The 25,507-nt window shown below is 41.7% G+C and overlaps 1 protein-coding gene across 1 annotated transcript in view; it reads left to right on the forward strand.

Annotated features, from left to right (window-relative positions):
• LOC138976380 (uncharacterized) overlaps positions 1-23,956 on the forward strand; it is a 98,236-nt gene extending 74,280 nt beyond the window's left edge. The window contains exons 34-48 of the mRNA XM_070349267.1: positions 702-797; positions 4,717-4,778; positions 5,399-5,524; positions 6,261-6,321; positions 7,391-7,455; positions 7,745-7,823; positions 8,295-8,347; positions 9,129-9,254; positions 9,757-9,832; positions 11,478-11,578; positions 13,141-13,284; positions 13,639-13,752; positions 14,973-15,132; positions 15,253-15,343; positions 17,181-23,956. Coding sequence (XP_070205368.1) covers positions 702-797; positions 4,717-4,778; positions 5,399-5,524; positions 6,261-6,321; positions 7,391-7,455; positions 7,745-7,823; positions 8,295-8,347; positions 9,129-9,254; positions 9,757-9,832; positions 11,478-11,578; positions 13,141-13,284; positions 13,639-13,752; positions 14,973-15,132; positions 15,253-15,343; positions 17,181-17,425 — 1,599 coding nt within the window. The 3' untranslated portion in view covers positions 17,426-23,956. The remainder of the gene's footprint in view (positions 1-701; positions 798-4,716; positions 4,779-5,398; positions 5,525-6,260; positions 6,322-7,390; positions 7,456-7,744; positions 7,824-8,294; positions 8,348-9,128; positions 9,255-9,756; positions 9,833-11,477; positions 11,579-13,140; positions 13,285-13,638; positions 13,753-14,972; positions 15,133-15,252; positions 15,344-17,180) is intronic.
• The last annotated feature ends 1,551 nt before the right edge of the window (positions 23,957-25,507 follow it).

Below are 25,507 nucleotides of genomic sequence, written 5' to 3' on the forward strand. Positions count from 1 at the left end.
GCCTACTACGAGCAAAAGAAAAAGAATCAGTGATGCATGTGCTTTTGATGTGATCTTCTTTGAAATTATGATGACTACAAAAACTGACTGATGTGTGAATGATGGATATATGTGCATGATTGCGTTTCGCAGACACAGTTGTCATGTGCATTGTAATTGGCGACGAATGCTGGATGATTACTATTTTTGTGCCAGGATTACTATTTTTGGGGCTGAGCATTACTCCAAAACACTTATGGGGGTAAACAGGTCTGGTGTGCACGTTAAAGATCCCACGATTGACAAAAGGGTCTTTCCTGGCAAAATTGCTTAGGCACAGTTAATAATTGTCTACCTATACCCGTGTGACTTGAAATAATAGGCCGCGAAAGGTAAATATGCGCCGAAATGGCTGCAATCTACTGGCCGTATAAAATTTCATCTCACACGGCATCACTGCAGAGCGCCTAGAACTGTACCCACGGAATATGCGCGATATAAGCCTCATTCATTGATTGATTGAAATATGTAGCATTATTTATGAAATTATGAAACCAGTTGAAGTATTTTAAGGTTTATATTATTCATCTGAATTTGGAGAGGGGGGGGGGGGGGTGTCTGTGTGTGTGTCTGTGAAGAGACTGAGAGAGAAAAAAGAGCAAGTGAGTGTGTTAGTAAGTGTGTGTGTGTAAGACTGCACATATTCATGTTTTGGTTTTCAGGATTTGTTCCCCAGAGTGACATTCAACAGCCGAAAGTTGTACAAGGACCTTGAGGAAAAGATCTGCGACCAGTGTGCTGCCCTCTACTGGGCTGAGGTCAGTCCTTCATTTGTGGTTGAAACAAAATGTTATTCAAAATATATATCATAGAAGAATTACAAATAAGCAACTAGGGTTCCCCCGAAAACGGCGTATGGCTGCCTAAATGGCGGGGTAAAAAACGGTCATACACGTAAAATTCCACTCGTGCAAAAAACACGAGTGTACGTGGGAGTTTCAGCCCACGAACGAAGAAGAAGAAGAAGCAACTAGGGCATGACCTCGAGCAAAAGTTTATTTTGATTTTTCATGGAGTTGTGTCCCCAAAATGATGAGTGCGGTTTAAAAACACCATCCTTCCTGCACACACCATTACGCATAGTCACAGCCACGGATCAGGCCTGGGATTTGCATGGAATAAGAGCATTCTTTCACTTGGACTTATACTGAAGATCAACACAGTGATCGCGCTAGGTATTTTTCAAACCGGTATGACGTCATGAGCTGGCTACAAGGCTCTCACGAAAATCGGTAAGCTTGCCAAGGCAACCAGTAAAAGACAAACAATGACTTACAATACATTAAATCAATGTCAGTGATATGCGGACGTTTTTTCTCTCCCCCCCTCAAAGCAACTGTCGCACAACTTGACAGTGACACATCAGCAGCCGCTGTGAGAGAGAGAGAGAGAGAGAGAGAGAGAGAGAGAGAGAGAGAGAGAGAGAGAGAGAGAGAGAGAGAGAGAGAGAGAGAGAGAGAGAGACAGACTTCCGAAATAAAATAGGAAAGCAAATAGTAATCACGCAACTGGAAGACTTACTCACTAGTTACTTACTGTTACCGTTTCACTTTCGCCTCACAATAATCAACTGTATGTAGACAAAGATCTAAGCTGGTGTGAGTACGTGATTTCCCGGTATGATGCTATGTCGGCTATAGTTAGACGCCGTCCCTTATTGTCTTTCAGTTTCTCATAAACTGAAAGATTTTACGATGGACCGGGAACCGAAAGAAATGGCGCGAAAAGTATGATGTCTGATGTCTGTGTGTGTAGATCTTTTTCTCGGCGACAAGAAAGATTTCTCCGCTCCCTGATCACCTACATTGCTCAAATAATCTGCTAGCAAATATACTTTAGATCTGGCACAATCGTACTGAAAGACATTTCGGAGCTCGCCTCCTTGTTATTTTTGACGTCATGTTTGACACCTTGACATCAAGTGTCATCAATGGAGACATAATCGCAACATTGTAGCGCTGTCACAACAAGCCATCCAAATCTCTCTCTCTCTCTCTCCTTTTGTAATAAAGTTCTGAGTCTGAGTCTGACTCTCTCTCTCTCTCTCTCTCTCTCTCTCTCTCTCTCTCTCTCTCTCTCTCTCTCTCTCTCTCTCTCTCTCTCTCTCTCTCTCTCTCTCTCTCTCTCTCTCTCTCTCTCTCTCTCTCTCTCTCTCTCTCTCTCTCTCTCTCTCTCTCTCTCTCTCTCTCTCTCTCTCTCTCCCCTCGTACTGACAAACGATTTTTGTAATTACTACTTTTTTTTACCGGTCAAACCAAATAACAATCGGTACGTCTGACCGACATCCACTTTTTTTTCCGGTATTGGCGAATCTTAACCGGTAAAATACCGGAAATTACCGGTAAACGCGATCCCTGCAACAGTCTGACTGAAGATCAACAGTCTGGCTGCTTTATATGCAGAATGAATGAAGCAGATTGATACAGATGGTTGACGGGCGCTGTGGCGGGGTGGTAAGACGTCGGCCTCTTAATCAGAAGGTCGAGGGTTCGAATCCCCGCTGCGGCCGCCTGGTGGGTTAAGTGTGGAGATTTTTCCGATCTCCCAGGTCAACTTATGTGCAGACCTGCTTAGTGGCTTATCCCCCTTCGTGTGTACACGCAAGCACAAGACCAAATGCGCACGGAAAAGATCCTGTAATCAATGTCAGAGTTCGGTGGGTTATAGAAACACGAAAATACCCAGCATGCTTCCTCCGAAAGCGGCGTATGGCTGCCTAAATGGCGGGGTAAAAACGGTCATACACGTAAAATTTCACTCGTGCAAAAACACGAGTGTACGGGGGAGTTTGAGCCCACGAACGCAGAAGAAGAAGAAGGTAGAGATGTCACTCATGAAACTGATTCAACGGGAAAACAAATCCATTCTGAAAGCAGCCCGGTTGTTGATTGTTGGCGTGTGTTAACTTTCTAGGATGCTCTTCTTCTTCTTCTGCGTTCGTGGGCTCAAACTCCCACGTACACTCGTGTTTTTTACACGAGCGGAATTTTACGTGTATGACCGTTTCGTGTTTCTATAACCCACCGAACTCTGACATGGATTACAGGATCTTTTTTGTGCGCACTTGGTCTTGTGCTTGCGTGTACACACGGGGGTGTTCGGACACCCAGGAGAGTCTGCACACAAAGCTGACTCTGAGAAATAAATCTCTCGCCGAACGTGGGGACAAACTCACGCTGACAGCGGCCAACTGGATACAAATCCAGCGCGCTACCGACTGAGCTACATCCCCGCCCCGACTAGGATGCTCTTATCTGGGCTACAAAGCTGGACAGGTGTGTGGGAGTGAACATGAACGTTGACACGAGAAGAAATGCAACTTTACCCAAGGTACTGCATGATAGGATTTCTCTCAGATTGTATTGACTTGTTCAGGTTGTCAATAGAGGTTTTCTGGAAATTAGGATTTTCGAGCAGTGTGGCAGATTAAGCGCCTCTGTTGGTCGTCGCGATGGCAGGTCTAAGCCGGTCAACAGCGTGTGGTCGCTTGGCCTCGCTTTGACTAGCTTGCCTCAGTGTCTGGGTGCTTGGGGGCCCGGGAAGCTCAGGTGGTAGAGCACTGGACTGATGATCCTAGGGTCGCGGGTTTAAATCCGGGCGCTTGTTCTGCCACACCTCTTGAAAATCCTGTCAGCTATTTCTGGAAAGTGGCTATTGATGCCAACTTTATTGTTCTAAGATGGTGTTTGCTGTATTGAATGAAAGTCATCATGCAGCTGTACCGTACTTTTTGGACTATAAGGCGATACTTTTATTTTTTTTTTTTACTTAAAATCGTGGGGTCGCCTTATACACGACGTCGCCTTATTCTCGGATAAAATAGGTTTCACGAGCACTGTGAACTTGAAATCAATGAGCAACTAACAACCATTTAAGTGAACACAATTCAAGCAATGTTGATCGCCGAAAAAATTACCTGAACACTAGTTGCGTTGAAACACGACAGTCGACAGTCGGTCTCTTGACACTTCAACTGGGTACCGCTTCAACTTGCACTTCGACTTTGTCACTGTCAAGATGCCGAAAACGAAGAGAGCTTCATACGATGCTGCCTTCAAGATTAAAGCCATCGATCTTGTGATACGACTGGAGAGCAACCGAAAGGCAGCGTTCGAACTAGGCCTGAATGAATCCATGGTTCGCAAATGGCGTAAACAGAGAGGTCAGCTGTTGGGATGTAAAAAGTCACGCAAGTCTTTCCGCGGAAAAGGTGCACGCTGGCCAGAGCTTGAGGCAGAGTTGGAGGACTGGGTTAATCTTCAAAGGGCCGATGGTCGAGGCGTTTCAACCGTTCAAGTTCGATTGAAGGCAAAGGAGATGGCAGCGGCGAAGAATATTGACGAATTCACTGGGAGTGCGTCATGGTGCTTTCGTTTTATGCGGCGGAGGAATCTGTCGGTTCGCATGAAGACAACAATGTGTCAACAGTTATCGCCCGACTTTGAAGAGAAACTTGTCAGTTTCCGAAATTTTGTTTCCGAAGTGATCGCGGAACATAGTGTCTTCATTTTTTTCTTTCATGCCATCGCCTTATGCACGACACCATCGCCTTATCCATGGCATCGCCTTATTCTAGGCTTTTTTCATTTTTTTTTTAAAAAGTAGGGGGTGCGCCCTATACACGGCAGCGCCTTATAGTCCGAAAAGTACGGTAACTTTCTCTTCCTTGTGTTGCAGGGCGAGAGGGCAAAGCAGCTGGCCAAGATGGTAGCTGACGGCATTGTTGCAGATTTCATCATGTGAGTAGTATTTATAGTTCATCTGAGCATCTTCTTCTTCTTCTTCGCTCATAGGCTGAAACTCCCATGTTTATTCATGGTTTTTTTGCACAAGTGGGCTTTTACGTGAATGACTGTTTTTACCCCGCCATTCAGGCAGCCATACGCCGCTTTCGGGGGAAGCATGCTGGGTATTTTCATGTTGCTATTACCCACCAAACTCTTGACATCTGAGCATGAATAACATACATGGTGCTTGATACATTGTCAGAATTGTATGGATCATCTAAGATCATCCAGATATGTAGGTGGCTGCTTAACAGACAAGAGAAAAGCAAGCCTTGAAGTGAAAGAAAATGAGGAAGGTGGAAAACGGACATAAAGACAATATTTTGCATATTGTGAGATTGGTGGGGAGGGGGTTTCATAGAAAATTATGTCTGAAATGACTTTTCTGCCGGACTCTTTTGGGTACATAAACAAAAGGCAGATCAACATGCAAGGCGGGTATGAATGTTTTTACAAAAAGTAGACAAATATGTTGACAGGATTTTCCACACTTCTGTGAAAAGAACTTCAGTTGATTAATTATGGTGAAACAAATGATACTCATTCTCAAAGTGCACTTTTATCCCCCACAGTGGCAGCACCAAGGAAGACCATCCAGCATTGCAGAGTATAGTGAAGCTGATTGGCTATCTCAGGTCATGTGACGCCCAGTCCACACTGCTGGCAGCCATTGTGAAATGTGCAGAAACCAGTCCTGAGTAAGTTTAATAATAATAATAACTGGACATTTTTAAGTGCCTAACCTATGGCTCTAGGACCTTTACAAAAGAGCATATACAGAATAGAACATATAAATGTACACCCTAGATAAAACAATTAACCATACAGACAAAAATCACCACATGTACTGTTCATGTACAGTTTCAGTACACAATTTGAAAATGAAAGTGGGTGATTGTGTTAGAGTGCATGTGTCACTGTTGTCAGTGTGTTTGGACAAAAGAGAGACAGACAGAGCTGCAATCAAATGTATAATGGAATACTTATCTGTTAAAGGTATATGTTTGTCAGTTGGTTTGTTTTAACGCTGTTTGTATCTGTGTGTATGCTGTAAATGCTTATGTGGGTCTGTAACCTCACTGGACTGTAAATCTTATCCAATCCAATCCAATCCAACATGAAAATGTTTGTGTGTGCTAGAGCATCTTCCAGTCAAAATGAATGTGCTTGTTGATAATATATGTAGCAGTGATGCTTAAAAAAAGAGAGAGAAACGAGATGTATTGAAACATAAGTGTCATAATCTGTACACTGTAATGTTTGTATTTATTACAAATTTAAAAAAAAAAAGAATAAAACGGAGGAAAAACATAAGTGTCTGATTCTTAACACTGTAATGTTTGTGTTTATTAGAAATTAAATGATAATACGTAACGGTAAAGGGAATGAAAATGTAATTGACATAATCTTAACACTGTGATGTTTGTGTTTCAGAGTGTGTGCTGCGGTGATAGGAAAAGACCTTATGCTGAAACTCGTCTCTTGTCTTGAACAGGTCAGTGCAGTCGGCCTTCACTGGTTCTGCTCTTTCGGGACATTTGTGATTTTACCCTGCTAAATCAGTTTTCATGTAGACGGTTAATTTGATGTTTACCCAGTGTTTGTAAACTAGGTATACCAAAGGGACGTTTTCGTCTTTCTATAACCAACCGAAACTCTGACATGGATTAGGCCAACAAAAAAAAATTGTCTGTTTCTGGTAACATGGCTAAAAAAAATAGGGTCGGTAGGTCGGGATTTTTATTTTATTTTTTTTTTATTTATTTTTTTTTACCCCAAATGTAGACCAATAAAACTAACTTTAAAAATCGCGCAAAGAGACTGGATTCACTATACATAGAGACAAGACACTCAACACATTTACAAATCGTCAGCGGACTTTCGTTTTCACACGTTTTTGTTGTTCATTTTCTCACCCTGTCCTTTACCACCAAAAAAAAATCAAAAAAATTTTGAGTTTGGAAAAAAAAGTTTAGGGTCGGTGCCGAAATTTAGGGTCGGTCGGGTGACCAGAAACGGACAATTTTTTTTTTTTGGCCTTACAGGATCTTTACCGTGTTTCCTTTGACGTGTGCCTGGGTGTACATATGGATGGTGAATAAGACACTAGCAGGTCTGCACATAAGTTGGCTATTGGGCCCCTCTGTACGTATGTCTGAATCAATGTCTTAGTCTTGAAATTATAATTTCAAGAACGTGTCCATAAGCAATCTGCTTGTTAACGTTCTTAATGTTGTTATTGTTTGAAACGTGTGTATGAGAATTTGAATAAACACGCTTAAACCAATGTCTTGGTCTGTATAATGAGGCAATATTACAATTCTTGTAAGTTTGTTAGTTTTCAGCTCATGCTGTTTGTGAGGAGTTTGGTGTGGTGTAAACAAGCTGTTGTGTTTGAACAGATGCGTAAGATTGTTAGTTTTCAGCTCAAGCTGTTTGTGAGGAGTTTGGTGTGGTGTAAACAAGCTGTTGTGTTTGAACAGATGCGTAAGATTGTTAGTTTTCAGCTCATGCTGTGTGTGAGGAGTTTGGTGTGGTGTAAACAAGCTGTTGTGTTAAAACAGATGCGTAAAGCAGGTGTTCAGGTGCAAACTGCCTCCACCGCTGCTCAACTGGCCAAGATTGATGGGTGAGTTTTTCCTGCTTGTTGTCTGCAAGGAAGCAGCTTGGATTTAGTGATGGTAGTGTCTGTGACATCTTCCAGTGTGTGTGTGTGTGTGTGTGTGTGTGTGCTTGTCTTTGTGTGTGTGCTTGTGTTTGTGTGTGCTTGTGTTTGTGTGTGTTCGTGCATGCGTGCGTGCGTGTTTGTGTGCATGCCAGTCTCATGTCTTAGCCAGAACGTCGGCTTGCATGTGATTCTGAGTGTGTTTGGGTTGTGTTAAATACTCTGGTTATGGTTTTACACGCTTGTTTGCCAGATTCACTCCCTGTCTGGACTGCCCGGAGATTATTTCTGTCATGGGAGACATCCTGAAAGCTGATGACCCCACACCTGAGGTTTGTACTGCCTCCCATTGACAGCTGGAAGAATTAAGCTAAAAATCAACTAGAAAATCATAACATGCAAGGTATAAAAATTAGACCAAATCTGAGAAATTGGTCTGCAGGGGAGTCAATCACTTTGCTGCACTTCAAAGGGCAATATACAGCGGTCGTTTCTGTGGTCAGATTATTGATTTTTTCATCATCGCAGAAAACCTACCTGATACATATTGTGGCAGTCAAGGGTACATTTTGTAATTGCATTACAGTGTAGTTAATCATGTGAACATGCTGTGGATTGATGAGTTGAATGAATACAGGTAGTTAGTTGAGAGACTCTGGGTGTTTGGTTAACTCTAGTTTGGACAGTCTGCATTATATTTTAGAACGCAAGGGTTGTTATGATGCTGATTACCGTTTGAAGATGGCAATAGTGTACCAAACGATCAACTTGATGAAGCTTTTGACTAATATTTGTTGTTTCAGATGTTGAGGCATGTGTGCTCGTTCCTGTCGTCAGTGCTGATGCAAGGACATGTGTAAGTATTGCGCATTCTGTGCATCACCTTTGTCTAAATCATAATTTTGTTCAGTGTTGGTTGTTACTGCTTACTCGCACCTCTGAGTGGGAATGATACTGACTCTACCTATTGTGGAAATAGTACAGAAAGACAACCTGGAGTAGTCTCCTCGGATCCACCATTTTCTGAGGAGAGCGTCTGTCTTCCCCCTAAAAAATTGGTCTTCCCAAAAAAGTTTTTCTTGGAGAAAATAACGAAAGAAGAATCTTTTTTTGTTGGCCCTCAGACCTTGATGTGATTTGGGTCTCGGCGGCCTGTACCCCAGCCAGTTTTCACACATTTCTTTTCTCGTGATCTCCAGCCCAAGAAACACAGTAAACTGGATAAGGTTGGGTGTAAAACAATAGATGAATTCCAGAAATAACTCTTGTCAGATTTTAATGGGAAGTGAAAGAATGAATACTCTTGCTTTTAGTGTGGCAAGCTTGCTACATGTTCTCCTTGTCTGCGTGTTTCAGACACACCCCTCGCTAGTAACTGGCCTGTAATGTCCACGTGTTTCAGACACATCCCTCGCTAGTAACTGGCCTGTAATGTCCACGTGTTTCAGACACACCCCTCGCTAGTAACTGGCCTGTAATGTCCACGTGTTTCAGACACATCCCTCGCTAGTAACTGGCCTATGATGTCACATGGGAAAGTTTGACTCAATAAAAGTAAGAGTATTGACACTCTCACAACCCGTGCAAACCCGACAAAGTTATTTGCGAACATTGTCTATTGAACGTCATCCTTGCAGGTGTGCCGAGGAGGTGAAGAAGATGGGGGTCAGTCAGACTGTCCTTGACCTTATCGCTGAGACCAGTGACCCTGACACACAGGAGTGTCTCCTGGCGCTCCTTGCCGCCATGGCATCATGGGAAAGGTGAGTGCTGTACTGTCATCTTTGTTGGTTTGACTTTGTGTGTGTGTGTGTGTTTGAGATAGATGTGAGTAAGGCTGAAGATTTTTGCTGGCATCTAAAAAAACATCTCTTTTGTTTTTTATTCTGAATTTTGGAATGTTGGTAGTCTATATGTTTTTGGATTTGAGTGATTAGAAAATAAAAAGTAATTACTTTTGTGATCCATTCAGTGTCTTCATATCAGCTGGTGTGTATCAGCTTTAGGCTTGAACGCATAGCTAGGTCCTTGGCAGGAAGAAAAGCTGTAGTACAGCGGAACCCCCTTTGAAGACTTCAAAAAAATCATAGAAAATCAGGTCTTATAAAGGAGGCAGTCTTAAAATGGGGGTAAATTGACAGGGGTTTTGTACAGATACTCTGAGAAAACAGGATCTTAAAAGGAAGGGAGTGTTCAATCGGGGTGTGAGGTTCCACTGTGCTGTACCGACTCTATGCATTTTCACTGTATCTGTCTGTGTGACAGTTTGCACGCTGATCTGCTGAGGGAGAGGGCGATACAACAAATCCTGGGGACCATGCGAGAGGCTCCTTCGCAGCATGTAAGTCACTGTGCTCTCTTAGTGCTGGTAGGAAAAGTTCCCGGTGTGTTAATGTTGTCAGTGATAGATGCTGTCTTTAAATGCTTTTTATTTTGCTGCTTTTTCTCATAAATATGCATATGCTTTGTTGTTTGAAAACTATGACTTTCAGAACTTTTTTTCTTGAGTTTTGATGTGCTTTCAGTTTCATGTTTCAGTCAGTGGTAAACCCTCCATTTTTGAATGTCTGCTTTAAAGTGTGTGTCTGCATGGTTTGGGTATTTGCTGAGTCATCAGAAGTAGAGACAAATCATGTTACCCTGGTCATTAACATGGAAAGGTGTACGTCAGTGTATGCTACCTGTATGCTAGTGTGTTTTCAGAATTTTGGCGAGATAAATTTGTGTTTTACAGACGAATTCCAGAAATAACGTTGTCCGGTTTTTAATAGGTGGTGGAAGAGTTGCTTTCCCTTGTTTTTCTTGCTTTTCCATAGAAACACTGAGGCAAACTACATGTGAGATTGTAGGCTTGCCTCAGAGTTTTTATGGAAACAAGGGAAAGCAACTCTTACACAACCCGTACAAACTTGACAATCAATCAATCAATCAATCAATGAGGCTTATATCGCGCATATTCCGTGGGTACAGTTCTAGGCACTCTGCAGTGATGCCGTGTGAGATGAAATTTTATACGGCCAGTAGATTGCAGCCATGTCGGCGCATATTTACCTTTCACGGCCTTATTCCAAGTCACACGGGTATGGTAGACAATTATTAACTGTGCCTAAGCAATTTTGCCAGGAAAGACCCTTTTGTCAATCGTGGGATCTTTAACGTGCACACCCAATGTAGTATACACGGTTACTGTATTTCCAAACATTGTCTATTTAAGAGTAATCATGGAGGTTTGAACCATACTTTGTCTAGAGTGAAGTAAAATAGTGAAGTATAGCTGTATGTATTTGTGTGGAGTGAAGTGAAATAGTGAAGTATAGCTGTATGTATTTGTGTGGAGTGAAGTGAAATAGTGAAGTATAGCTGTATGTATTTGTCTGGAGTGAAGTGAAATAGTGAAGTATAGCTGTATGTATTTGTCTGGAGTGAAGTAAAATAGTGAAGTATAGCTGTATGTATTTGTGTGGAGTGAAGTGAAATAGTGAAGTATAGCTGTATGTATTTGTGTGGAGTGAAGTGAAATAGTGAAGTATAGCTGTATGTATTTGTCTGGAGTGAAGTGAAATAGTGAAGTATAGCTGTATGTATTTGTCTGGAGTGAAGTGAAATAGTGAAGTATAGCTGTATGTATTTGTCTGGAGTGAAGTGAAATAGTGAAGTATAGCTGTATGTATTTGTCTGGAGTGAAGTGAAATAGTGAAGTATAGCTGTATGTATTTGTGTGGAGTGAAGTGAAATAGTGAAGTATAGCTGTATGTATTTGTGTGGAGTGAAGTGAAATAGTGAAGTATAGCTGTATGTATTTGTGTGGAGTGAAGTGAAATAGTGAAGTATAGCTGTATGTATTTGTCTGGAGTGAAGTGAAATAGTGAAGTATAGCTGTATGTATTTGTGTGGAGTGAAGTAAAATAGTGAAGTATAGCTGTATGTATTTGTCTGGAGTGAAGTGAAATAGTGAAGTATAGCTGTATGTATCTGTGCGGTTCCAGTGTGTGTTTCACTGTGCGCGGATCTGCCAGTCGCTGTGCCGAGCAAACCGTCGCAACAAGCGGATCCTGTTGGAGGGAGAGTTGGTTCTCATCATCAGAGAGTGAGTCCTGTCACACCCACACTCCGGACTAGTCTCACTTTACTGATGCTTTGTTTTTTATCATTGAATTACACAAGCAATTGATCCTACTCTTCCCCGAAAGCGGCGTATGGCTGGCTGAATGGTGGGGTAAAAACGGTCATGCACATAAAAACCCACTTGTGTTTTTTGCACGAGTGTACGTGGGGGAGTTTCAGCCCATGAACACAGAAGAAGATCCAATTCTGAGAAATATAGGGAAACCTCTGTCATAACTATGGGAATGTAACAAAAAGTTAGTTGTACCATACTTTCCGGGTGACAAGGCGCTTCGTTATACAAGACGCACCCCCTTCTTTTTAAAAAAAATTGTAATCCAGTCACCCATTGGACGCAGGGGGCCGATAGGGCGCACCAAAATGACCCAGTTTTTGCCATGAGAGGTGGTTCCCCTGTCATATCTGAGAGAGGAAACACTTCCTGCACCGGGGTCAGTGACCGACTTTAATTGAGTGAAAATATGTGTGCTCTGTGTGTGCGGCCAGATCAAAGGCATTGTGATAGCTGGGTGGCCTTGTTTATAGACACGACCTTCTTCCCAGGGGTCAATGACCCAGTTTTTGCCATGAGAGGTAGTTCCCCTGTCATATCTGAGAGAGGAAACACTTCCTGCACCGGGGTCAGTGACCGGTCAGTGACCGAGTTTAACAGAGTGGAAATCTGTGTGTGCCGCCAGATCAAAGGCAGGGCAGTACCTAGTAGCTGAAACATGCATTATCACAAGTTGTTTGACTGGTACTCAAGCGGTCTCTTTGATTTTTTTCGTATTTCATACCTGGATTAGGCGCTTCGTTATACAAGACGCAGGGGTCGAACTCGAGGAAAAAAGTCGCGCCTTATGACCCGGAAAGTACGGTATGTACAAAAGAGGGGTTGCATATTGGAAATCAGAGAGTAGTGTTTTAACATGTTCTATTCACACAATGAAAAACTTTCGGAGCAGAAGACAGTCCGGCTTGATATAAGGAGTCAGCAGATCACCCAACTGCCCACATCTTTGGCACTGCTACCCCTAACCTACACCCCCACTACCCTTAGTAAAAAGAATGTGAAGAGATTGCACAGATAATAAAATGTTTCTATCAGTAAACTTCTTGAAAATGAAGTCTACAAGAACACAATGCTGTCTTCAGGAAGGAGCTGGCATGTTGATTCATGGCAAATGTTTAAGTCATAGGGTGCTTATAATGTGTCTTAAATCCTGAATCAATCTTCAGTAGTTTAGATCATAGTTATATTGTTCCAAAATGGCATATAAGCTTGATGTGTGTGTTTGTGTGTTGTGTGACTGTGTGTGTTTAATGTATATGTGTTCAGTGTGTGTGGTATGTGTGTGTTGTGTGACTGTGTGTTTAATGTATATGTGTTTTATATGTGTTTGGGTGTGTTTAATGTGTGGTATGTGTGTATGTATGTGTTTAATGTGAATGTGTTTAATGTGTGTGTGGTATGTGTATGTGTTTAATGTTTAATGTGTGGGTTTAAATTTTAATAAGTGTGTTTAATGTGTGCGTGTTGTGTAGCCTGGTGGCGGGAGGCCTGCAGAGTCCTGCCAGAGAGCTGTGCGAGGAGCTAAACACGTCACTGGCCGTCGCTGTGCCGCAACAAGAAGTCATGTCTGGTGTCCACGTGGATGTCCACTCTGCCGCTCCCACCGCTGGGTCTCTGTGAGTTAACTTTTGCAGTGAAAGATTCTAGTATTCTTAGTGGATGCAAATTATTGACGCTTCAGTTCTGAATCTCAGGTATTAGTGTAGACACCAGCACTGTTTGTAAGTGAGTTTTTCCCCAAAAATTGAAGTATGGCTGCCTAAATGGCTGGTAAAAATGAGTTTTTGTCGGAATTCCGACTCGATGTTTAATCACTACATAATGTATTATAGTGCAACGGGTTATTATTTGATATGTATGTGAATGCACTGTAGATAATGCTATGTTGGTACAGTGCTTTGAGCAGGGTTTAACCTGGGATATATGCGGGTTTGAAATATTATGCATTATTTTTATTTTTATGATGACAGACAAGCACCGTTGGTGAAGTGGTCACAGAACAGTTTCCGCGTCCTGCTGACCGTCTCTGTGCGAGGGGCCAGAGAGAAGGACTTCACAATCACGCAAAACCAAGTGCATTTCATGTGAGTATGGCCAAAATGCCTGCTGGCGGAAAACATAAACTAAGTACTGTGCATCAGATTCCGTAGAATGGCTTAATTTATTCAAAAACCCCGCTTTCTTGGTATGGGGTATAATGCAGATTTTTGGTTCTTTCAAAACAGTTAAATAAAGTACAAATAAAAAAACTACGAAAAAACTAATCATCTGCTAGTTGAAAATTATCTGAAGGTTGGTGTACATTTTATCTTTCTTTAGAAATACCATGAAGATAAGAAATTAACAGTGTAAATATATAAGAACTAGATGATTACCCGCTTTGCCGGGTACCGGCTTCGCCGGGAAGAAGTAGAGCCGAATACCAGGCTGCGCCTGGGAGCCGGGTGTACGCCGGCTTTGCCGGCGCACGAAAGAAAGGAGATAAACGCGCAAAACACTGGAGACCTTCTAAAAATAGTAACGTGCAGTGACCTTCTAAAAATAGTAACGTAGTAACGGGAATATGGATTGATGCCACACGAAGGAAGGGAGATAAACGCAAAACACTGGAGAAGATAAGGAAGAGTTACTGGGAATGGTGAAATGAACAGAAAAACCAAAATCGGTTCAGCGCTGCGCGCTGAGAGCACGTGTTGAAAATTCTCATCGACCAGGTTGTGTCCGGGGTCTAGCTGAATATGCCCACCAAATTTGAAGCAGATCCATCGAGAACTTTGGCCGTGCATCCCGAACAGACACACAGACACAAGTCGTATATATATATAGATATCAGACATGTTGCTATGATTTATTGTCTTCCGTCATTTGCCACAATTGCCATGAAAAGTTTATAGCAGTCACTGGGGTCACTTTTCCCCTTATCTTGAATTTTTTTTGGCAGAGGTGTTAAAATGAGGACAAAATTTTCAGCAACGTAAAAGAACCATCAGTGTTTTGAAAACTGCCAGCACAAAACAACAACCCTGGCAGTGTTGTTCCTAGCGTCAGAGGACAGAAGATCAGTTGAAACTGGATTGAAACTATTTATAGATCCAAATGTCCTTACTTTGTTCGCTTGATAGAAAAACTGATGCGAGAAGACCTACGTGTCAAATCTAATCAAACGGTCGACTATCCAAGGGTCAGACCAAATGCGTCAGATCAAACAAGTATTCTACCAAGATTTAGGCCTGAGAACAACACTACCCTGGAGTTATAATGATTTCACGTTGTCTTACACAAGCATACATTTTGTTCCACGCAGGCATGAGATGTCAGGTGTGAGGTACGGCTTTGCCTACACCCTGTTCGGAGGGCTGGTGCCAGAGAAATGTCGTGTGAATGTTCACCAGCAGGAGGTGATTCTCTCCCTTGCCAAACAGGAGAAGGGCATGTGGAGCCGTCTGCTGAAGGTGAAAAACAAGGTAAAGCTAATTCTTTGGTTGTCTCATCTATCCCACTCTTCTTTCCACCTTTCTTCTCCTGTCTCAGACCTGCCAACTATTTCACTTTCAGTGTAGCATACTGTGTATTTTTCTGTGCAGTTCACCAATTTGACCCCTGACTACGAACACCTGGTGGACAGCTCGGACTCTGAAGTGGACGACCCTGACAACATCACCCAGCTGGCCAGAGGTCAGTGCCATCATTCCGCCTTGAAACCAATAATAATTGATTTTCACTACCAGCCTTTTTTGTTCCCTTTTTTTTGTTTTATTCATTTTGGATTGGAGGATACGTTTTCTGTGCCTTTCTCTGGGCACATTCAGCAAAAGGAACATAAAAGCCATTCTCCTTCTCGTGAAAACAGATCTACTCACCGTCTAAGATCTGGTCAGGCTTTGTAATGGGATAAGACCATCCCTCCATTTGGTCACATACCAAAAAAGAACAGCCTGGGTGCTACATGGGATAAGACCATCCCTCCATTTGGTCACATACCAAAACTGAACAGCCTGGGTGCTACATGGGATAAGACCATCCCTCCACTTGGTCACATACCAACAATGAGCAGTCTGGGTGCTACATGGGATACGACCATCCCTCCACTTGGTCACATACCAAACATGAACAGTCTGGGTGCTACATGGGATACTACCATCCCTCCACTTGGTCACATACCAAAACTGAACAGCCTGGGTGCTACATGGGATAAGACCATCCCTCCACTTGGTCACATACCAACAATGAACAGCCTGGGTGTTACATGGGATACGACCATCCCTCCATTTGGTCACATACCAACAATGAACAGTCTGGGTGCTACATGGGGTAAGACCATCCCTCCACTTGGTCACATACCAACACTGAACAGCCTGGGTGCTACATGGGATAGGACCATCCCTCCACTTGGTCACATACCAACACTGAACAGTCTGGGTGCTACATGGGATAGGACCATCCCTCCACTTGGACACATACCAACACTGAACAACCTGGGTGCTACATGGGATAGGACCATCCCTCCACTTGGTCACATACCAACACTGAACAGTCTGGGTGCTACATGGGATAAGACCATCCCTCCACTTGGTCGCATACCAACAATGAACAACCTGGGTGCTACATGGGATAAGACCATCCCTCCACTTGGTCACATACCAAAACTGAACAGCCTGGGTGCTACATGGGATAAGACCATCCCTCCATTTGGTCACATACCAACAATGAACAGTCTGGGTGCTACATGGGGTAAGACCATCCCTCCACTTGGTCACATACCAAAACTGAACAGCCTGGGTGCTACATGGGATAAGACCATCCCTCCATTTGGTCACATACCAAAACTGAACAGCCTGGGTGCTCTCTGTGCACAATGGGAAATTTAAAAAAAAATTTTTGTGAATGCAGCTGTTGGATTTTGAAGGAAAAAAAAAAGAGTAAATTTTAAGGGGCTTATTGTCCGTCAGGTCTTAATTGCCTATATTGGACATGAATTGGTTTATACGATTCGAGTTTTACGCCCTCACGGCTTTTTGATGTTTGCGTGTTTAGGTGGTATCAGCCATCTGCACTTATGGTAGAATGACCAAGATCTTTAACGTGCCATTGTGGTGACACAGGGGTGGGAGATGGATACCGTCTCTGGGTCTGCACATAAAGTTGACCCGTGTCCGTCCCGGCCCGGATTCGAACCAGCGACCTCTCGATCACAAGTCCAGTGCTCTACCACCTGAGCTACCCGGGCCCCTCAGAAAGAAATTAATTCATACTGTTCATATTTGGTATGTGAACATGTGGAGGGATGGTCTTATCCTATTACAAAGCCTGGGCAGATCTGAGACGATGAGCCCAACTGTTTTGACCAAGAATGTGCCTTAGATTACTCAAATTATATACAAGTGTGTTACATCTTTTGCGTCTTTGTTTGTTTGTTTGTTGTTGTTTTTATTTGGTTGGGAAGTTTTGTCGTTGTTGATGTTTTCCTGACACCATTTTGTTTACTCAGAACTGATACTATCTTCCAACACAGAAAAAGTGGTGAGACTACCCAAACTGGAGGAGAAGGAGTGGGAGGCAGAGACGTACGAGTTCTCCTGCACTGACGATAGCGAGAGCAATTCTGATTTAGGCCTCGGCACCTACACTGATGACGAGCGCTTTGAGGATCCCTCCGACTTTATCGACCCCAACTTCATTCTAGAAAAACTAATATATGACAATGCCGCTCAGCAAGAAAGAAAGGAGACAGTAGGGCTCCATACTGTGATTGACTGATTGACTGAAGGAATTCTGTGCAGTGTGTTTCTGCTGGGCTGTAGCTGTGTCACAGTGAAGAGAGGGTGGTATAGCTGGTGAAAAGAGGGTGGTATAGCTGGTGAAAAGAGGGTGGTATAGCTGGTGAAAAGAGGGTGGTATAGCTGGTGAAAAGGGGGTGGTATAGCTGGTGAAAAGAGGGTGGTATAGCTGGTGAAAAGAGGGTAGTATAGCTGGTGAAGAGAGGGTGGTATAGCTGGTGAAAAGAGGGTGATATAGCCGGTGAAAAGAGGGTGGTATAGCTAGTGAAAAGAGGGTGATATAGCTGGTGAAAAGAGGGTGATATAGCTGCTGAAAAGAGGGTGGTATAGCTAGTGAAGAGAGGGTGATATAGCTAGTGAAGAGAGGGTGGTATAGCTAGTGAAGAGAGGGTGATATAGCTAGTGAAGAGAGGGTGGTATAGCTAGTGAAGAGAGGGTGATATAGCTAGTGAAGAGAGGGTGGTATAGCTAGTGAAGAGAAGGTGGTATAGCTAGTGAAGAGAGGGTGATATAGCTAGTGAAGAGAGGGTGGTATAGCTAGTGAAGAGAGGGTGGTATAGCTAGTGAAGAGAGGGTGGTATAGCTAGTGAAGAGAGGGTGGTATAGCTAGTGAAGAGAGGGTGGTATAGCTAGTGAAGAGAGGGTGGTATAGCTAGTGAAGAGAGGGTGGTATAGCTAGTGAAGAGAGGGTGGTATAGCTAGTGAAGAGAGGGTGATATAGCTAGTGAAGAGAGGGTGGTATAGCTGGTGAAAAGAGGGTGGTATAGCTAGTGAAGAGAGGGTGATATAGCTAGTGAAGAGAGGGTGGTATAGCTAGTGAAGAGAGGGTGCTTTGTATGTGTACTGGTTTCGGATTGTGTATTCTAAATGGAATGTGTCAAGGTGACCTTCGTGGACGATACACATTTATTTCTGACAGTGGAAACAGTGTGAATGACTACTTTTTGATGTCTGTAAATCTATTTGAATCAGCGGCGGATAAATGCAAGTTGAATGTTTTAGAGCGTATTGAATCAGACCATATGCCGGTGGAGTTGGCTTTGAATGTTAAAAGATGTATGCCGAATGCCATTATGAATGAAGCTGGTTGTGAGGTTGACGAATTTGTTGTCAAATATTGTTGGAAGACTGAATGTGCGGCTGCCTTCTCCTCTCTAATGAACTCAGGTGATGTACAGTACGAACTTGTCAATGCTGCTGCCTTAATTGAGACAGATGTTAACGCCGCACTGAACATGTTTAATGATGTTATAAAACAGCAAGCTGAATGCATGAAGAAAAGAATTTCAATGGGTGGTAAGTCGTTACAGAGAGAATGGTTTGACCACGAATGTCAAACAGCAAGAAGTCATGTCCGTAAGATGTTACATAAATGTAGAAAATCAAAAGATGTTATTGATAAAAATATATATTGCATTGCTAGGCGTGAATATAAATACCTGATTGTTAGGAAAAAGAAAAGCTACAACGCTGGTCTAATCGCTGACTTGAGCAACTCAGTAAAATCGCAGAAACTATTTTGGGAAACTATGAAGAAACTTTCACGTAGGAAAACGCAGCCGCGTCATAACATTACTTTAGATGATTGGTTCCAACATTTTAAGAATGTATTAGAGAAGGACACAAAGAATTAGCTTTACCTTGTTTTTCACCTTCAGCAGACGGCTCCACATGCCCTTCTCCTGTCTGAAGAGAGGGTGATATAGCTAGTGAAGAGAGGGTGGTATAGCCGGTGAAGAGAGGGTGGTATAGCTGGTGAAGAGAGGGTGGTATAGCTGGTGAAGAGAGGGTGGTATAGCTGGTGAAGAGAGGGTGGTATAGCTGGTGAAGAGAGGGTGATATAGCTGGTGAAGAGAGGGTGATATAGCTGGTGAAGAGAGGGTGGTATAGCTAGTGAAGAGAGGGTGGCATAGCTAGTGAAGAGAGGGTGGTATAGCTAGTGAAGAGAGGGTGATATAGCTGGCGAAGAGAGGGTGATATAGCTGTATTCCTATCGTATCACTCTGCTCCTGTTTTGTTTTCTTTCACACACATTTTCCCTTCTTTTTTGACGGGTTTCTGGACAGCAACCTCTAAAACAAATTCTTTTCATCACAAAAGCGATCTTTGGAATTGACTGGCGTAGTCCGGAAGAATTCATGCATCAACTTACGTCACGTATTCGACGTCATCACTTCGCATACCTTATGGTCTCGGTATTTCGTTGGCCTTCATATTTCCTACTTGTAAAATTACCCTCAAAGCTAACCGAGACTAGTTGAGGCTGAATCAATGCGCCTCGCCAGCAGGTTGTTAATGGATTTTTTAGCGAGTGGTTATCAACAATTAATGACCGGTAATTTTTAATGAGTTGGGGCATTCTGACCAATCACAGGATCTGTTTCCTTAAAACGCAAACTTGATTGAATTACAATGTGTGTTGACTGTAGGTTGCTGTTTGAGTTTGTTTCAGCATGGCAACCAGAATGCAGAAGAAGAAGACTGTGTGAGAAAGAGAAATAAAAAGACCAACAAATTATGTACTCATGTTTTTACAAAGAAGATGATACCTTGGTCTCTTTGTAAAAGAACAAATGAGGACAATATGCTTTTGTATGTTTAGTTGTAGTGTGGACGTTTTTTTCCTGAGCACAGTATTTCTGATTATATAACTAACTCTTCAATCACTGTAGATGCTTCAGCTGAAAATTGAGGATTAGTGCAATGCATTTTTTGGTTCTTTTAATGTTTTTAAAGTGCCGTGATACTGCTATTTTGCGGTGAATAGTGCTATGTAGGAATGTTTCATGATAACGATGATGATTTCAAAACTGAAAGGGGAGTACCTTCTTTTATGCTCAAACAACCTGTGATGGCCACTTCAGCAACGCGATGGGGTGGTGTACATTGAATCCTACGCAAATCCAGTTCATGGATGTTTTATTTTCCTTTTGACATTAAGTCAATACTTTACGTGTGTGTGTGTGTGTGTGTGTGTGTGTGTGTGTGTGTGTGTGTGTGTGTGTGTGTGTGTGTGTGTGTGTGTGTGTGTGTGTGTGTGTGTGTGTGTGTGTGTACAGCAATTCCCATAAAACTACTTGACCAATGTTTGTGAAATTTTACTTATGAATTCTGTCTGTTAAAAAAAAGTTGAGGGAGAACCGTGGCAACACCATTTTGTAATCACATTCATTGACATTCTTGTCAAACAATCTTTGAACCTGTCTGGAATATGGGATTTCATTTAAGTTGGTTGTTTTTGTGTTTTTAAACGTCTCTTCAACCCGTATGGCTGTGTGGGACTGATACAAGTTTGTTTCCTTTCTAACTTTATTGCATTTCAGCTCAGAAGCTTAAACAAGGATTTTTTGTTTTAATTATGCCTGAAATTGAAAATGCAGCAACACTTTTTTTCTTTTTGTTGTTTACATTTCTTTTTATTAAATCAACATCCTGGAGTCAATTTTAGTCAAGCAGTATGTAAGAAATGTTAAGTCCTTTGTACTGGAAACTTGCATTCTCCCAGTAAGGTAATACATTGTACTACGTTGCAAGCCCCTGGAGCAAATTTTTTATTAGTGCTTTTGTGAACAAGAAACAATTGACAAGTGGCTCTATCCCATCTCCCCCCTTTCCCCGTCGCGATATAACCTTCGTGGTTGAAAACGACGTTAAACACCAAATAAAGAAAGAAAGAAAAACATAATTATTTAAACGGGAAAGAAGTATCTTTCGTATCATTTGTTTTAATGTAGATTTTTTCCTTTTTCATTCTGTTTGACAGAAGTCCAAAACATGCACCCTTCCTGTTTTATCCAGCTATAGAATATGATTGTGTGTCCCATTTTCCTAAATGACTGAACGATGTACGAGTATCTAGAACAAGATAACATTAAAAATGTACTCACCAGAAAACTGCAACAACAAAAAAAGAACTAGTTTCGACACAATGTCTTCTTCAGCAAATAAAAGACAAGTCGCGTAAGGCGAAATTACTACATTTAGTCAAGCTGTGGAACTCACAGAATGAAACTGAACGCACTGCATTTTTTCACAATGACCGTAGTCCGCCGCTTGTGCAAAACGAAGTGAAACTGATGAGCCTGTTTAGCGCAGTAGTGGTTTCGCTGTGCTGCATAGCACGCTTTTCTGTACCTCTCTTCGTTTGAACTTTCTGAGCGTGTTTTTAATCCAAACATATCATATCTATATGTTTTTGGAATCAGGAACCGACAAGGAATAAGATGAAATTGTTTTTAAATCGATTTCGGAAATTTTAATTTTGATCATAATTTTTATATTTTTAATTTTCAGAGCTTGTTTTTAATCCAAATATAACATATTTATATGTTTTTGGAATCAGGAAATGATGTAGAATAAGATGAACGTAAATTTGGATCGTTTTATATAAAAATAAAAAAAAATTAGAATTTTCAGATTTTTAATGACCAAAGTCATTAATTAATTTTTTAGCCACCAAGCTGAAATGCAATACCAAAGTCCGGCCTTCGTCGAAGATTGCTTTACAAACATTTCAAAAAATGACAGTGCCGCCTCAACTTTTACAAAAAGCAAGATATGACGTCATCAAAAGTATTTATCGAAAAAATTAAAAAAAACGTCCGGGGATATCATTCCCAGGAACTCTCATGTCAAATTTCATAAAGATCGGTCCAGTAGTTTGGTCTGAATTGCTCTACTCACACACACACGCAGACAGACAGACACACACACACACATACACCACGTACGACCCTCGTCTCGAAAAAAGCGACAGAAAACAAAAGAAGAAAATCAGACAAGAAGAGCTTCTTCTTTTATTTGCTGAAGAAGACATTGAGCCAAACTAGTTCATTTATTTATTTTGTCTTGTTGCTGTTTTCTGGTGTGCACAGTACCCGGCGATCACAACTCGCTTGACCCCTACCCTGTATAACACAGTTTATGAACAAATAAACCAATAAAACAATTAAATAATATCACTAATCGTACAGCCAGTAAAATATCCTCCACGAATCTGTCTTCCTTTTTGATGTACCTTATCTGGTTTATATTTTATGAAAATTTGAAAATGACGAAAAATCACTTGCAACAGTGGGCGCGAATGAGTTGCGCTTCTTTCGCCGGGTACTGTACATTTTTAATGTTATCTTGTTCTGGTACCTCTCACCTGCAGCCCCTTGCTCTAGTTCTGGTGTATATTTAGTCAATGGGCAGAGTGTTTGTTGACAATCATGTTTGTTACTTATTCATGTATTGCACCCTTTGAGATCTTAAATGTGTTTTCTGTGGTTTATTTTTGTTTGAAGCAGGTTTTTAGATCCAGTTTTTGTCACAATTTATCCTCTTTTGAAATTAGATGTTCCACTAGATGAAAATTTGGTTTTAGCAGTTTGCCTTTTTCAGTTTCTATTGATTGTGGTGGTGTTTTTTGACTCACATGCGAAGCAAAAGTGAGTCTATGTACTCACCCGAGTCGTCCGTCCGTCCGGAAAACTTTAACGTTGGATATTTCTTGGACACTATTAAGTCTATCAACACCTGATGTGGCCTGATGGTGTATGGTTACAAGATCTCAAAAAACATGTGCGGCAACTTGACCTCACTTCAAGTTCAAGGTCACAGGGGCCGTAATTGTTGTCTTAAAAACGACCATTTTTCACATTTTCGCATTTTTTTCTGAAGTTATCGAGAATGGCAACCTTAGCTATGTATGCTATACAGGGCAATGTAAGCCCTATCTTTGGACACCAGTTTGGTTGACCTTGCTTCAAGGTCAAGGTCGCAAGGGTCCTTTAAAGTTGGATTGTATACATATTTTGAAGTGACCTTGACCCTGAACTATGGAAGATAACTGTTTCAAACTTAAAAATTATGTGGGGCACATGTTATGCTTTCATCATGAGACACATTTGGTCACATAAGGTCAAGGTCACTTTGACCCTTATGAAATGTGACCAAAATAAGGTAGTGAACCACTAAAAGTGACCATATCTCATGGTAGAAAGAGCCAATAAGCACCATTGTACTTCCTATGTCTTGAATTAACAGCTTTGTGTTGCATGACCTTGGATGACCTTGACCTTGGGTCAAGGTCACATGTATTTTGGTAGGAAAAATGTGTAAAGCAGTTCTTAGTGTATGATGTCATTGCTAGGTTTAGTTATTTGACCTTGACCCTGAAGGTCAAGGTCATGTCAAGGTCAAGCATGTGAGTCATATGGGCTTTGCCCTTCTTGTTTTACTTTGTGCTTGTGTTAATCAGCATAATTATTATGTTTAGTTTTATCTTTTTTTTTTAGGGTGCATGCACTTCTGTTTGTGTATTTTCTTATGCACTTTTATTTTGGGCATAGTCCCATCTTTTGTAAACAGGATCGAATATCTCCCAGTACATGTACTCGGTACGTTTTTCTTTGTTGGCAGGAGATGCTTCATATGAAGTACTTCCTACTCAAATGACTTATAACCTTTTTATTTAAAGAAAACTTTTTACAATAAACAAACGGCTCTGTAATAAGAGTTAAAAAGTCCTGCTGTGGGGGTATGTGTGTTTGGGTTGGATTGATGGACAAAAAAGTGTTTGTGTGTGTCTATTATGTGTGTGTGTGTATGTGTGTGTGCTTATCTCTGTGTTTATGTGTGTGTGTGTCAGTGTGAGTGACATACATAACATGTTCTACCACAATGACCAGATACTATAATGCCACGTTTGAGCTAACTGAAAGGTCCACTCGTGGAAGTACCGAGGTACAGTGGAACCCCGGTTTTAAGACTTCCTAATTTAAGACTTTCTCCTTTTTAAGTCCTTGATTTTTCTGATTTTTTTAAATTCATAACCTTTGTTAATTTACCTCCATTTTAAGACTTCCCTTGTTCTGAGGTCTTAAAAGGGGGGTTCCACTGTACCTGCGACGAGAGGACACTCCCTTTAACAAAGTTAAACTGTCATGAGAGGACACATGCGACGTAGGGACACTTGGACCGTCCCAAAGGTGTCCTTTCATTGGAGTTAGCACCGTTTTCAATGTAATGGTTTGTCCCAAGAGGAGATAGTGTCCGTTATCTTTTGTAAGCGTCATGGACAAAACCGCCATCACAAGATCCAAAACGTTTGATTGCACAAGACTGTGATACAATGTACTACTAACCTGATACCCAGTGAAGTACACTCCCAGTAGAATTGCGTGTTGTGGTCTATATCGTTGATTTATCTACCCGTAATTCACTATACCATGTGAATATCTTGGGGGGCAGTGCTCATGGGACCCTCACACGAACACAGACACAGGTACATACAGGCACACACACACACTCACACACATACACGCGCGCATGCACACAGTCACGCACACACACTTACGCACATACACGCACACGCAAACACGCACGCACACACACACGCACACACACACATGCTCCCGTTACTCCAGACTCGGGATATCAAACACGGACCTTTTTTTTATGAGTGTCACATAGTAAGCCAACCAACAGTCATAAGAATTGAGAACTGTGCCTACTTGCATGAGACGAAACGTAATACGTTAATGATACCAACGTCACATTCAACATAATATAATGTGATCATCAACTTCGAACTTTGATGATATAGAATAGATGCATTTCAAAATAATTCATATTGATACAGAACAATAAAAGACCCACCCTTATTCTCTTTAAAATTTAAAGACAAGCAAACCTTCATTCATGAAATGAATGAAAACAAGTGCTGATTATGACGCTTTGGCACAAGCACACAATCATCTGCTGATGGTTTTACTGATTTCAATGATTAATGAGCCTTCTTTTTATGCTTCATTCAGATGCCTGTGGTCGTACACAATATCATATGACTAGGTATGACCTATGTGGAAAAATAGAAGTCAAATCATGAGTTTTTTAAGATGACACCTATGACAGTACAGGGGTACCTGTGCAATGAGGCCCTTCTAACGAAACGACACCTCTCAATAACGGACACCTTCTGTAGTCCTTTTTTATATTAACCAAAATATATACCTGTCATGACAGACCACTTGTAGTGTAGGTACACTTTCGGCTAGTTCCACGGGTGTCCGTTCAT

This window comes from Littorina saxatilis, linkage group LG1 (genome assembly GCF_037325665.1).
Source record: "Littorina saxatilis isolate snail1 linkage group LG1, US_GU_Lsax_2.0, whole genome shotgun sequence".
Classification (NCBI taxonomy): Eukaryota; Metazoa; Mollusca; class Gastropoda; order Littorinimorpha; family Littorinidae; genus Littorina; species Littorina saxatilis.